The 15,194-nt window shown below is 36.8% G+C and overlaps 1 protein-coding gene across 3 annotated transcripts in view; it reads left to right on the forward strand.

Annotated features, from left to right (window-relative positions):
- SATB2 (SATB homeobox 2) overlaps window positions 1–13,818 on the forward strand; it is a 193,098-nt gene extending 179,280 nt beyond the window's left edge. For 2 of the 3 annotated variants that reach the window (XM_012802151.1, XM_012802152.1), the window contains one exon: window positions 13,039–13,705. In XM_012802151.1, the coding sequence (XP_012657605.1) occupies window positions 13,039–13,500 (462 nt within the window). In that variant the 3' untranslated portion in view covers window positions 13,501–13,705. Of the gene's footprint in view, window positions 1–13,038 lie in introns of all 3 variants that reach the window. The other variant, XM_003785049.2, reaches the window with a different exon arrangement.
- Window positions 13,819–15,194: the final 1,376 nt, after the last annotated feature.

Consider the following 15,194-nt stretch of genomic DNA (forward strand, 5'->3'; position numbering starts at 1 on the left):
AAAAAAAAAAAACATGTAAAAAGATATTCTTTCCCCCTCATATCCATATTATCCTTGTTTCTAAATCATTGTTTTCCAAATAAGTTTCAAATTATATTTTTGTCCCTGTATAAATACTATATTGGGAATTAGACGTGGTTTGAATTCTGACTTTCTGGTGCTTTACCTTATTAATCATTATTTAAGTCTTTATGGATGGTTCTTGGCTGGCTTAGGTGATGTCTGTCCTTATGTCAGATCTATTCGCTTCTTTCATTTCTCTTAAAATGTTTTTAGTTAAAAGGAATCAAAACTTTGCTCTGGTTAAAATTATTGGATGAAATGTATTTGTCTGAAGTAATTTCTACATTCTCTTCTTTTGAGTTTACCTTCAAAACTCAAATTTCAGATCTCACAAATCGTGTTTCAACCAGCATTGATGAAGTTCCTTTCACTTGGGTCAGATTTTCACCTCACTTGAGAATTATGTAGCCACCGAAGTTAACTGTGTGTGAATTCCAGTGGGGCGTTCTTAATCTGAACCCTTTGCATATCTTTCGTGACCTGTTGCTATCGATGAGGTATTATGAATTTCCAGGCTCGTTCTTTTAATTCCTAGTACCCATCATAACCTTTTAACCGCTTCTTTTTAATTTTATAGAAGTGCAAGAGCTACTTTTTTCTCAATCATACTAATGAAAAACAGGTCATACATTTATTTAAAAATCAGATTGTTAGGCCGGGTGCAGTGGCTCATACCTGTAATCCTAGCACTGTGGGAGGCTGAGGTGTGTGGATTCTTTGAGCTCAGAAGTTCAAGACCAGCCTGAGCAAGAGTGAGACCCCTGTCTCTACTAAGAAAAAATAAAAATTAGCCAGGCATCTGTAGTTCCAGTTACTTGGGAGGCTGAGGCACGAGGATCTCAAGCCCAGGAATTTGAGGTTGCTGTGAGCTATAACTATAGTGTGGGGCAACAGAGTGAGACTGTCTCAAAAAAAAAAAAATCAGATTTATAGAGGTAACAGTCAACTCTGATCATTTCCATGTTACTTTTTACTTGTTATAGGACAAATATAAAGTCTTTAAAGAAACTGCAATATGATAAGTGCCTTTAAATCTGTTCTTCAAAAGATAGGTCTTTTTTGTGAATTTTTAGGATAAGCTTTGTGTTTGAGGAAACATTATGAAAGATGGTGAAGGTTTGTGGGGACAGGAAGAAAATGAATGACTGTGAATGTCAGGTCAGTGAGAATGGAGTGGGTGAGTGGAGGACGGTTTCTCCCCAGCATAGTGATGCATGGGCATGGCCTAAAACACTTACAGAGCCTGTTCTTCTTGAGTCCTTCCATGGATTCGGTCATGTTTGTGGAATGGTTTTGGTCATGTTAGGCTATAAATGATCGAATAAACCTATTTAGCAAATGCTGGCTGATAGAGGGAAAGGTACGTAGTATAATTGTCATTGGGTTCAATATGTATTTATACTTTACTTCTCTTAAATTTGAACTGGAGAAAGGATTGTTTTCTATGCTGTGTCTGTTTGATTGAGATATAGTTACTCATCTTGACCTTGCTTAATTTACTATCAGCTTATCTGCATGTAATGCAGAAGCAGCTCTTTCAGTCACCTCTTCAGTATTTGCAGATTCTAGCCATTCCCAGTAATCAGAATAATGACTGCAACACCTCCCCCTAAAAAACTATACAGTTGTTCTCACTTTATTACCAAAGAGGAAATGATATAAACCAAAGGCTGTTTTACAAATCATGCTTCCTCCAACACCCAAGTTTATTTTAACAGCTTATTGTGTCACAGTGTCTTTATGCTTTTACCTTTGACCAAAGTGTTTATTTTGAGAAACAATTATTACACTGCATTAAAAACATACACAGTATTCTCATAGTATCTTGGTTATAATGTTTTTTAAAAAAAAAACAGACTAAGGCTGGATGAAATTGAACACAGATTTCCATGTCTGACTTCCTACCATTTTGCTTGTTGGTATTGATTTCTCTTGACATGGTCTTCTTTTATTGAGCACCACTTTTTTTCTTATTCTCTCTCTCTTTTAAATCCCCTTCCCATAGCTGTATGTGCTAAGAGCAATTGTAAAAAGGAACCAACTTATATTAAACCTGCCTGGAGTCAAAATGTAATCTAACACCTGTAGTTCTGCAATTTGTCATCACTTCATGGATACTTTTTTTTTTTTTTAATAACAGATTTCCTGAGTTTTGACCTTAGGATACTGTATAATCCAAAAAAAGCAACAAAACTAAACCATGAGTTTTAATAAGTCTTATAATGTTAGGATGTGAAATTATAGCCATAAGAGCCAACTCAAGTTAACATCATTTAAAGTTAGAAATAGTGCTGAGTTGTGTGTCTTGGACAACATGTTTTGCCTGTGAAAACGTCTTTGTTTGATGAAGTCAGGAGACAAAGCATAATACACGTATAATTTCTCTTACACTCGTTCTCTGAGGCCTTTCTGGGCGACTTGACTCAAGGAAGGTTGTTTTGTTAACTGCAGAGTTCTTTTTGAATGTTAGTATAGAGTGCCTGATTATCATTGGGGAAAGACAGGGCTATGTGTTGAGTGTGATTTGTGTAGTACAGAGTTTTAAAATATTTTGGTCTTGGAGCTCCTTTTCACTCTTCTTATTGAGGGCCCTGATAACAAATTAGACCTCTGAATGCTTTCATATTAGAAATTAATTCTGAGGAATTTTTTAAAATGCTCACTAATTTAAAAATAATTTAGATAATATACAGTCAACCCCTATCCAGGGGGGTTAATTCCAGGACTCCTCACAAATACCAAAATTCATGGGTGCTGAAGTTCCTTATATAAAATGGTATAATATTTGTGTATAACCTACATATATCTTCACATATACTTTAAATTTTCTCTAAAATACTTACAATAGCTAATACAATGTAGATGCTATGTAAATAGTTGTTATACTGTATTGTTCAGGGAATAATGACAAGGGGAAAAAAAAATAGCACAGACATGCCATCCTTCTTTTCCCTCCAAATGTTTTCTATTGCAGTTTGTTGAATCTATGGATACAGAACCCATGGATATGGAGGGATGACTATTTATGCATATAAGTAAATGTTATAATTTTTATGAAAATAATGTAAAACAAATAAAAATAATGGAATAATACCAATGCCAATAACACCAAAATACTATATATTTTTGCAAATACTATTTTAAAGTCTGGTTTAATGAAAGACAACTACATTCTCATAATTGCTTCAGCATCTAATCTAATACAATATGTGGTTTTGGTTGAAATCAATGGAGAAAAGTCTGAGACAGACATGTAATTAGAAAAGGAGGGAATATTTTAATATACTTTCCAGATAATTGTGATATTATTCTTTGGTATTATAGTTTCTTAACAGTTAGCTGTAAAGTGAAATTGAAGCTAAAACCATATTGATGAGCTTCTCATACTCTGTGGCCTTGTAATCCATTGGTCTGCGTTATCAGTGGAACAGATCCTTTAGCTATTCATGACTTTGCAACATCATGCATCGGTTATTTGGAATATATTGGTTTAATGACTTATGCAGAGCTTACAAGTGTTGGCACATTTTATGTAAGAAACATTTAAAAACAAAAACATTTGTTAAATCACCACCAATAACATCAGAATAAAAGTCTTTAAGTGCTGGGAAACTATTAAGCTTGTCATGGCCACTACAAGTTTTCAACATTCTAATTTTTGCTTGAAAGGTCATATTTTATCATTGGCAATAAGTACTGTAAAATATTTTTCTTGAAATGCCAGGCTCCTATTTTTAAGCAAATATCTGCTAAATATTCAAATATGAATGACCATATTGTTCTTCCAACAACAAACTGATTTTTTTCAAGTGAAAATGATATTTCATGATAAAAGTGGATAAGTCGTCTTGCAACTCAGTCACACAAGTGCTCTTTCTCAAGACAACCAACTTCAGTGAGCTACAGAAGTGCTTGTTACAGACAGGCAGTCCCCAGGTTAATAACAAGATAAGTTCTATAGATTTTCTCTTAAGTCAAATTTGTATGTAAGTTGGAACAGGTACATTTACCTATTACCTATAATAACCTCCGTTCATAAGGGTGAGTTGTGCAAAGTCAGGTGTTTGTAACTCAGGAACTACCTGCACTTCCCGTTTCCTTGCCCAGAATATTAAGATTTAATATAATACAATTATCAAGAAAATTTTACTACTACTACTACCTCAAAATGTTTTTAAATGCAAGTAGTATCATGTTTACTCTAAGTACAGTGAAGGGTACAACTACTAGTGTGGTTTGGTGGCATTTCTTTGCATGGCCATAGGCCACAGTTACTCCACCAGTGCTTTTATACCATCAGGGTGAATTTCAACATGGTGAAGTCTTACTTTTGCTATGAAAATAGTTTTGATGTCAAAGACTTCTTGCATGTACCATACTTTGAGAACCACTGATAAAGAATGTCTTCCTAAGAGATGGTAGGCTGTGTATATAGAAGGTGTCACGTTGGACAGGACTATAACCTTAAGATTCAATTCCACGGTACAGATGCTTCAGAGGCAACTTCATGCGCTAGATGCTGTGTTAAGAACAAAAGTATTTGAGTGAAAGAAATAAGAAAAATTATTGGTAGACACACCCCTTTGTAAATCTGTAGATCTTTGAGGTAAAAAGGACAGACAGATTTCTGAACTTGTTGCTTTTTAAGCATATTGATAGAAAAATATGTGAGGCATTATGCTACTGGTCCTTAAATCCTCCTCACATTTTGTAATGATGGCTACTGCTTATTGAAACCTTACTTACAACAAGAACTCCACTGCGTACTTAGCATACCTTACCTCACTTCATCTTCCTAACACTACAAGGAAGATTTTACAGATTAACAAACGGTGTGGCAGAGACAGAAAGTAACTTGCTCAGAGTCATAAGGCTAATAAGCAGGTGTGGTTTGGGGGTAGGAACTGGATTTGAAACCAGAACTTTGTGACCCCAGAACTTCTGCTTACAACTTCTATACAAGCCATCTCAAGGTTTGTAATACCCTAGAATTTTTTTAAACACCAACAAAAAGGAAAAATTATATCCCTGCTCTCTGATAGACGCTAGATGTAAATTCCTATAATTAGTGACTGCTTCTTTATTTTTTAAACATAGTTTTTGCTAAAAAGAAATAATAGCAAGAAAAATAATAACTAGTTGTGCTGAACAAGAATAACAACTGATCTGAAAGTAAATAATTGAAGCTATGGAATTAATTCAGTGCCTCAGAATAAAGACGCACAGTGCACTCACCCAAGCATATGGTATCCCAATATGCAGCTTACAGTCCAAGGGTGAGACTGGTATAAAATAGTTACATTAATATTTACATTAGCTATTGTTCATTAATGGTAAATTCTCCCCACTGAATTTTTGAGCCAAAATGAAGAGTCTCTAATGCCAATTTTGAGAAAAAAGGAATATTAAATGATAGAACTAGATTGTCAAACTTCAATTCATGACATTTCAAATATAGTATGTTTGTAAGATGACCACATGTAGTTGTTCATCTATTTAACAAATTCTAATTGAGTTATGTAGGGACACAGCACTCCACGCTCAGACATGGCAGTTTAGCTTCATGTGCTCCCTACGGAAAATGGCTCTTCCCTTTTTGCCAATCATTCCGTCTGCGGTTTCCTTTCTCTGTGTCAACGAACAGAGGGCTCCGGGGAACACCAACAGAGTTACTCATAAAGACTCTCATTGTTTTTACTGTTGTTAAATATATTTTTCTCAGAACTTGGAGTGGGAGAATCCTGTCCTTTTTTTGGATCAACAATTATATATTCTGTTTTAATAGATGAGGTGAAATTAAACAAGTCAAAGTAATTCTGACATTAGCCCGAAATTAATGTAGACAAAAGTCATATTTGTTTGTGTTCTGATCTCCTAAAGATGTGCCTTCTCCTTTAGTAAGACCTGAAACTCTGGGTGAGGCTTGTCATGAAAGGCAGATATGGCCACCTAGAAAACTTTGTTTTAACCTATTACCACACTGGATCAACTACCTTATACAGTCACCTCCTTAATAATTTCTCATTTTCTCTATAAAGAAATACCACAAAGTCTTGGCTTATTATAAGTAATCCAGTTCACCCCATAATGATACAGTGAATTATATACTTTCCTAAACTTAATCATTCAAGATCTCACTTCCTTCCCTGCAGGCAAGAACCATTATATTTTACACATGGCTCCCAGCTGGTTTTCATTGAAGCCTTCAAAATCTATTTTGAACACTGGGAGCTTTAAGAAGAGACTGCTTTATCTTTCTTAGTCAAGTTTTGCCATGGTACTGTTAGATCCTTTTGTTTTCAAAATTTTTGATTTTGAAGGCAGAGAAACAACATGTGTCCATAGTATAGTTGTGTTTGTTGACTGAGCAAGGAGCTTTGGGATTTTTTTTTTATGTGCAATTGATGTCTGTTGGAGTATATTCACAACTCCTCTTTCTTTATTGCCATCTTCCGTCTTCATTTATAGACATGTATGTCACATTCCAGCCAGAGAAATTTCAATAAATAAGAAGGAACATATTAGAACTTACAACTTCCTGTTTGTTTACATTCTACCCTTAACTTTCATCAAGCTTTGATCATTGGCTATAGGACTCCTTATCAAAAAGCTTTGTAAATCAGTAGGCCAAGTTATTGTAGCAAATTGGTATACTGTTTTTACCCAAGACATTGTTTTAAATGTAATTCTTTTTAGATATGATAAGCACCTTCGAAGAAGGAGGCTGCCATCAGTTAAATGTGAAGTAAGCATTCTTCTGGAGGATAGAAGCGCTGATGCAGACTTCTGGTGGTTTTTATGATAATGTTGCAGTTTGTGATATTCTGATGTAATATTGTTATATGTTACTAGCTAAATTTTTCTTACTTAGTATATAAAAATATAAATATTTTCCCTTTTCTCTAGTAATAGTAATAGTTTCCAAGTCCTACTATATTTATGGCTGGAACAGATCATGTGACTGCAGTTTATTGCAGGGGCCCTCCGTTACCCTGACAGTGGGATGTGACAGCCCTACATGCTCTGGCCCCAGTTCTCCCTCATTGTGGATCATCTGTAGCCGAGGACTGTCCAACAGTACTTTCTGTGATTAGGGAAATGCCCTGTATCTGTGCTGCCCAGCGTATTGTTGGACAAGTGATACAGTTGAGCGCTTGAAATGTGGCTAATGTGACTGAGGAACTGAGCTTTTCCTTTTTTTTTTTTAAATTAATTTGAATGTAAATGTAAGTAGCCACAGGTGGCTAATCGCTACAGCTCTCATATCCTGACTTTCTTGCTGTTTTGCAAATATACAGTGTATTCTTATCTTGAAGCCTTTTTGCTTCAGTTTCTGTTGTTGGGAAAGCTCTTCCTGTAGATGAGCTCCTCAGCTCCGAGGCTGCCTCCTCATAAGTCACCTTTTCTCAAATAATTTCCCCTTCCTCCAGTGTTCCTGCGTTCTTATTGTTTATGTACACAGTATTTATTACTACCTATTATTTTATTTATGGTCTGTCTGTTCTAGAAACTTTATTCACTTCTTCTATTTAACCTTGAACATAAAAGGCAAGAGAACATATTTTTAAGGGTATGGGCTTTAAAATCACATGGGTATGCTTGAGAAGCCTTGTTCTCCTACTTACAAGCTGTGCCTAAAACAAATTACCTGCACTCTCGAAATTTGTTTTCCCATCCTAAAATGGCGTAAAAATGCTTGCCTTCAGAATTAACTGTGAAAATTAAATAACATAAAATATATGTATAGCATTTAGGTCAACCTGTGGCTCATAGTAGGCATTACATGAATGCTAACACCTGTTATCACTGTTATCATTATTATTGTTGTTATTAAAGCTGCTTAAATATTTCATTACTGTGAACCTTAAACGTCATATTGAAAAATCAGTAACAGAAGCTATGAGAAAGGGACCTTTAAACAAAAGTTTCATGACTCTCTTTATAGAAATTGTCAGAAATAAATTTGTTGATTAGATCAAAGTTTTGTGATGGAGAGAATTTCAAATTAAAATAGTAAGATGAATCCACAAAAGGAAAAAGGAATGCATAGGTATCTTTACAGAATGATGTATGATATTATTTAGATATAGATAAAGGTTGACTACTGGGCCCATTTGCAATTTTTTTATATTAAGATACGACAGAGTTTATATACAGTAAAATGTATAGATCTTAATCATACAGCTCAGTAATCTTTTAGACATATCTGTACCTTTTTAACTAACACCCAAGTCAATACAAAGAATATTTTCAGCACCCCAGAGGGCTCCCTCCCACCTCCTTCCATGTAGTAAGCCATGCCAACGTCGGCCATTGAAGGGTTTCCCATCCTCGTCTTCACCCAGATGGAATCATACCATCTTTAGTCCTTCATATCTGACTTCTCTCAGTCAGCAACATGGCTGTGATACTTATTCATGTCTGTGCATGTAGTAATAGTTCATTTTTTCCTACTGCTCTGTGATAAAAGTATGTCACAATTTATCCATTCTGTTATTGATAGACACTTGGATTGCTTCTAGTTTGGGGATTTTATGACTGAAACTGCTATGAACATGCCTGGGTGGGGGGGTATAAGCACTTAGAAATACTTTTATACAGTAGGTGCATGTTCGGCTTTAGTAGGCATTACCAAGGGGGGTTCCCCATCCAATGGACCCATTTTGAAAAGAAAAGAAGGATAAAGCTGGAAAGTCTGTAGTCTTTGTGGGAAGATGCTCAGTGAAACTTCATATGAAGAAAAGTCCAGAAGACTGTCTACCAAGTGTATAAGGAACTAGCTAGAAAAGGGAACTCTATTCATTAGCAGGACATTCTCTATCTTGGCTGAAATAATTGTGAATTTTTATGACTTAAAAATTTAATCAGCCAGAAGTATATGCCTGAACTGTCAAATGAGCTTAGGAAAGAAACTGCTTATAGCTCCATCCATCAGCAATTAATAAAAGGACCCTCAGGGCACTTGCTTTGGACAGAGACCAAACTTGATTCATTCTAGCTAACTAACAGGGTATTAAGAACATGCTCAGAGAAATTCAGAGAAAAAAAACAACTAAACTTGTTCTGAGAAGATTTGACATTACTCAAAATGCAGGAAAAGATGATTTGAACTGCCCTTTAGATGGGAGAATTTTCTAAGCGGGTTTGGATTGATGGTCCTGTGTAGTGAAGACTATCTTATCAGCTTTAGGCACCCCTCTATTTATGTTCAGAGTACTTACACCACTGGAGGAAGCACTACATGATATTAAGAATGCTTAGGAATTGGCTAAAGAGGAAATTATACATTGCTTTTTCAGAACAACTCTCTGCCTGGAGTAAGTAGAACATTTGGAAGTAATGATGACAGGACAGATAATTTGGGGAATTCCAGATATTGTGTATATTGTAGTTGAAAGGGAGTTATAACCAAAGACAGGTATCAGTGTAGTGGAAAAAATAGCCCTTTTGGTAACTTGTAAGATAGTTTCACTTTAGAGATGCCCACAAGGGCCTTCTGTATTTTCACTGCTCTTGCATTATCTGTTAGAAGATGCTAGAATGATGCCACTTTACCTTCTTTGTGTAGATGTGGTCATGCTTCCCAACTCACTACAGTACAGTGCCTGACCAGAAACTATGTATTTTGTAGGTAATTTCTCTTGCTATTAAGTGAAACTTAATATGAAGAAAAGTCCAGAAGACTGGACTTTTACATAGCACCTCTGTTGAGAAACATCTTCCTCCTCTGTGAGGAGCAATGACCTGGTCATTGTCCATTGGAAACCTGCTTTCTCAGCCTGACAGCTCCCTGTGTTTATGGTTTCCAATTTATAGGATTCCCCTGAGAAACTACATTTTTCCAGTTTGTTCCTGACCAAATAGCACCTTCACGAGGAATTGTCAGGATTAAATTAGTTGCTTCATGTAAAGCTCTTAGAACTTCCCGGCACAGAAGCAGCGATGAGTGAGTGGCAGCTGTTCTTGCTGTTCCTTCTCTAGCTCGTGCTTGGCTTCTCTGTCCATGTTTATTACCACTGCTCAGTTCTAAGGAACGAGGGGGGAGGTGAAGGAGGCCGGTTGGTTGGACCTAAGGAGAACAAACGCGATCATGCAGAAAGATTATAGTAACTTCAAAGTATAGTTTTGGAAAATCTCTTTAAATCTAACCAACACACAATGGAAAATCCCTAAAGAACCAATCTAATTATTCAATTAGATGGAACCGTTATGCTGACTTTTACTACAGAAGGCAAGCATAATTTAGAAAATGGGGCATTTTAATTCTCTTTTGTTTTCCAATTAGCACAATTGCTCTAATAGGGAGTACTCATGCTTGAGTATATATTCTTCCAGTATGTACTCTGTACATCATTTCAGTTTCTCATCAAAAGTGGAACTCCTCACCTGTTGGAGCAGAGGTTTCCATAGTACAGTGCCCGTGCTCCCAGATGATGGCCTCAGAGCACGTATCTTCCTGCCTTGAGAGCTCGCGTGCGCGGCACCGACCCACCACGCAGCTCTGCTTTCCCTGCCGGGTATAATTAGGATGCTGAAGTAATGGCGCTCTCACTTTTTTGCTGATGCCAGCTTACCACAACAGACCACATGAGTTTACTCTTAGTTGAAAGTGGTAAAGAAAATGCTAAGAACATTCAATTTAATTGGTCAGCATTATACGGACTTTAGTGCCACTGTTTTATAGTCCTGTACTTTAGATTTTTTTTTCTGCTGCAACCATCAGCTTTTTATGACAGATACACTTATTTGCTTCTGATGATTCTTTTGGCTATTGATTACTTGGAAAATTTAAACCTATTTATTATTTATGTTACAATTTCATCTGCCCATATAATATTTTTTAAATTCTCTATGAAAGGCTGACACTTCCTCATATGGACCCCAAGACTGTGATAATGGCGGAGGTTTTCTTTTTTTTAATGCCAGCTTTGACAGCAGTGTTTCCTAGCTTAAGAAAATGGATCCTATAGATAGGATGTAATGGTGGTGGGATTGGTGGTGGGGATGGTGGTACTAGGGTTCTTTAATGTAACTAGACGTGTTTTTTTCTGCATTGATTGGACTTATTCCCCCTGAACTCCAGAAAATATTTAATATGTTACTCTAATATGGAAAAGGTTACATAAAATATGAGAGAATGGCAAAAGGAAAAAAGTATTTTTTTTAGAAAATGAACTTACTATTCTTAAATGTTTGCAGAGGATCCATTAAGTTACACATTGAACTGACATTAGGAAATACGGTTTTTGCCTTTAGAGTTGACATGACACATTTTAATGGGGAAGTTCACCGGAGCCTTTTAACCTCTCATATTGGGGCTAAAGCTGTGAGGCATGGGCAGGGCTGAGGTTCCTCACCAGGATCTGGTTCCACACCCCGTCTTCCTCTTCATCATGTCCTTCTCACTTAGGCCTGTAGTGAGAGCAGGGGCCCATTCCTCTGACAGTCTTCACTGTAGCACTTGGTTTCTTTAGTCAGACTGAAGAAGTTATTACATTAAAATTAGAATGGGAAATTAAGTAAGTAGTTATGAAGATGAAGAATAACCTTGCTTAACTAGTTTTATTTTTAATGAGTAGGGAACAGGTAGAGATAAAAGAGAAAGTTATTCAAATTTCAAAAACCAGGAAACCTTAGTGGGGGAAAAAAACTAGAAATTAGAAAGTGTATACAAAAGAGGATTAGTTGATAGTGATATTGAGCTATATGAGCAAAAAATAGTCTTTAAAATTAATAATTTAAGAAACAGTTATGTCTTTTTTTTTTTTTTTTTTTTTGTAGACTGGGTGAGGCCTAGTCACCTAGGCTGCAGTGAAATTGTGTCATCATAACTTATTGTAACATGAAATTCCTAAGCTCAAGTGATCTCCCTGCCTCAGCCCCCCAGTAGCTGGGACTATGGACACATACTATGGCAGCCAGCTAATTTTTAAATTTTTATTATAGAGACAGAGTCTCACTATTTTCCAGGCTGGTCTGGAACTCCTATGCTCAAGTAATCCTCCTGCTTCTACTTGCCAAAAGTGCTAGGATTACAGGCATGAGCCACCTCACCCAGCCTTGTCTATAAGTTAATTTGGAAGTTGTATTTAAAAAAATTTAAATCAGACTAAAATCAGAACTAAAAGAAAATAAATAAAAGTTGTTCTAATTTTATAAAGGATTGATTTTCTGGCTCAAGTACCAATTATTCCTCTATAACACTCTAAGAGTAATTATGAGGCTGATGGTAATAATGATAATAATTACTATCATTTATTGGACATTTGTTCTAAGCCAGAAATAGGCAAACTATGCCCCATGGGCCAAAGCCAGTCTTTACTGGAGCACAGCCATGCTCATTTGCTATGTTGAGTAGTTGCAGCAGAGACTGTATGGCCCTACTAAGTCTCAAATATTTACTATCTGGCCCTTTACCGAAAAAGTTTGCCAATCCTTGATTTAAGACAAGCACTGTTCTTTACAACAATTACGCTGTTTAGTCCTTACCACATCCCTAGGAGGCCAATTCCTTATCCTTCTTTTATAGATGATGAAGTTGAAGGTTAAAGATAGTAAGTGAGTTGCCCAAGGATAGCAAGCTAAGTAGAAGAGTCTAGTTTTAAAGCCTTGACATCTGATTGCAGAGGCCATACTTTCCCTGTGTCCAGTTTCTTTGTCATTAACCTTCAGAGAGGTGGCATATCTTGATGGTTAAAGACTGCTTAATTTCAGATGACGCTGGGCAACAAATGACTTAATTTCTTTGTGCTTCAGAATAAAAATGTTAGCAAATATTACTGTTTTGAACCTTTGGGTTTGTAGATGAGATTCTAAAATCTCAGAAATGTTTTTAAGCTTTCCAAAGACCTGACTTTACTAGGGCATAACTCCAGTGCTGGATAGAGAGCCCATATTTGACAGGGCTGATGGCTTTCAAAAGGCATCATCATGAGTCAGATGTTCATTTTCTTTTTTTTCACTTTTCACTCTCAGGTCCTTCATAGACAGCAGTCTCAGCCAGCCAAGGAGAGTTCCCCTCCCAGAGAAGAAGCACCTCCTCCACCTCCTCCAGCTGAAGACAGTTGTGCCAAAAAACCCCGGTCTCGCACAAAGATCTCCTTGGAAGCTCTGGGGATCCTGCAGAGCTTTATTCACGATGTGGGCCTGTACCCCGACCAGGAAGCCATCCACACCCTCTCGGCCCAGCTGGATCTCCCCAAACACACTATCATCAAGTTCTTCCAGAACCAGCGGTACCACGTGAAGCATCACGGGAAGCTGAAGGAGCACCTGGGCTCCGCGGTGGACGTGGCGGAGTATAAGGACGAGGAGCTGCTGACCGAGTCAGAGGAGAACGACAGCGAGGAGGGCTCCGAGGAGATGTACAAGGTGGAGGCCGAGGGGGAGGGCGCCGACTCAGGCAAGGCGGCACCTGCCGAGCTCGACCAGAGATGATGCGAACTCCTACCAGGCAAAGCAATACATCGGTCCAAGGATTTCCTGTTTTAGTTTCTTTCAAAAACAAACAATTCTTTTTTTTTTTTTTTTTGGTCTTTTTATGTTTTGTTTTTCTTACCCTTTTTGATATTTCTTTGTTGCACAGGATACACCTATGACTGAGTAAGTTCAGTATTTCCGCATCAGACATCACCTTGGCAAAGACACTAAAGTGTTACACTTTTACATTTGACTGGATCATAGTAATTATCACAGGAGACTCTGCCTTCGTTATCCTTGCACTTATGGAAGTTACATCAGGCAAGTTCCAGGATGAAAAGACCTATGAAATAAATGAAGGAAGCTACCAGTGTGTGTGTATATGTATATGTATATATCTCTATATTTACATATATATATTAAAATTGCATGGGACAGAGAACTTTACAATCCGAAAGAATAGACTGTGAAATGAGTTCTTAAAGAAAAGACTTGTTTATGTATTAAAGAAAAACCACTTCACAGTGAGTCGCTTTGGCTTTTTGATAAACTGCGGCCTGCTCTCAGGGTGGGGTGACTATTTTTGAATTCCTATTTATTTTTGTGTTTGTCCCTGATTTTTTTTTAATTCTATGGCTTCCTATTTGGCAGCTTAATAGGGAATTTTTGAGGTATGTATTTAACAAAATAACACTGCCAAAAAAAAAAAAAAGAAGAAGAAGAAGAAATAAAGAAGAAAGTAAAGTGAAAAAAAAATCAGGGCATGTTAAAATAATACAAGTCAAATTACTCCTAAAGACACAATGCACACTTAAAATGACTCAATAAAATGGCTCAATGGGTTCCGTTATTCAATTTGTCATTACTGTAGTGAACAGATGCATTTCTGTGGAATTCCAAATAAGCAAAACTGAAATTCAGTGCAGAGAAAACTTGTCCATTAGTGCAAGTCTTGATAAAATTACATTTTGACATTGGATGTATGGATTTCATAGTATAAGCCACATTTTGTTGTGAAATTTATTTACCTGCTTGTGGCTTCAAATCTTAAAATTAATAGGCCTGCTCATTTAAAAGTTGTTTGTTGTTGCTGTTTTTTTTCCTAATAGAAAATAGTTCAATGTAATGTTAAGTTAGAAAATAAATTGCTGCCCAATTAAAGGGGCTCCCTCTCAAATAAATCTCCATCTTTCCCTCTCCTAAAAGAAGTTTCTTATTTCTGTTTCACTTTGGGCTTCCTCTTCTTCATACACTTTCCATCCAGCTAACTAAACATTTTCAGTCCCTGGTCTCTCCCATCCCTTTTCCTGGTATGGCAGCCCTAACAAGAACCTGTTTTTGAATCATTGTGCAGCTCCAGGCTATAGAGTACATGAAGTGATTTCAGTAGAATCACCTACTTGTCCTAAAAGGAAAACATTGTTCCAGTTACCTACATAGCAATTACCTTACGTAAAGCAGAGCTAATGCTGACTGGCTGTCTGGTGGGATGAGCATTAAAGCTGCAATCTACTATAGTTCTCCAAATCTCCTTCAGCTTCCTATCAGAAACAGCAGTAGCATTACTTTCCACTTCGACTTACAGTAATTGCAAGAGGGGACCTCACCTTCAGGACTGGCCTAGTGAAGCTGATCATCCTTGCTTTAAAATGGCCATTACACCGTCCCACATGGTTGGATTTATTTTGAGTTGTGCTTTCATGCAACCTTGT

Source organism: Otolemur garnettii, unplaced genomic scaffold, assembly GCF_000181295.1.
Source record: "Otolemur garnettii isolate 467f Iridium unplaced genomic scaffold, OtoGar3 scaffold00013, whole genome shotgun sequence".
In the NCBI taxonomy this organism is placed as follows: Eukaryota; Metazoa; Chordata; class Mammalia; order Primates; family Galagidae; genus Otolemur; species Otolemur garnettii.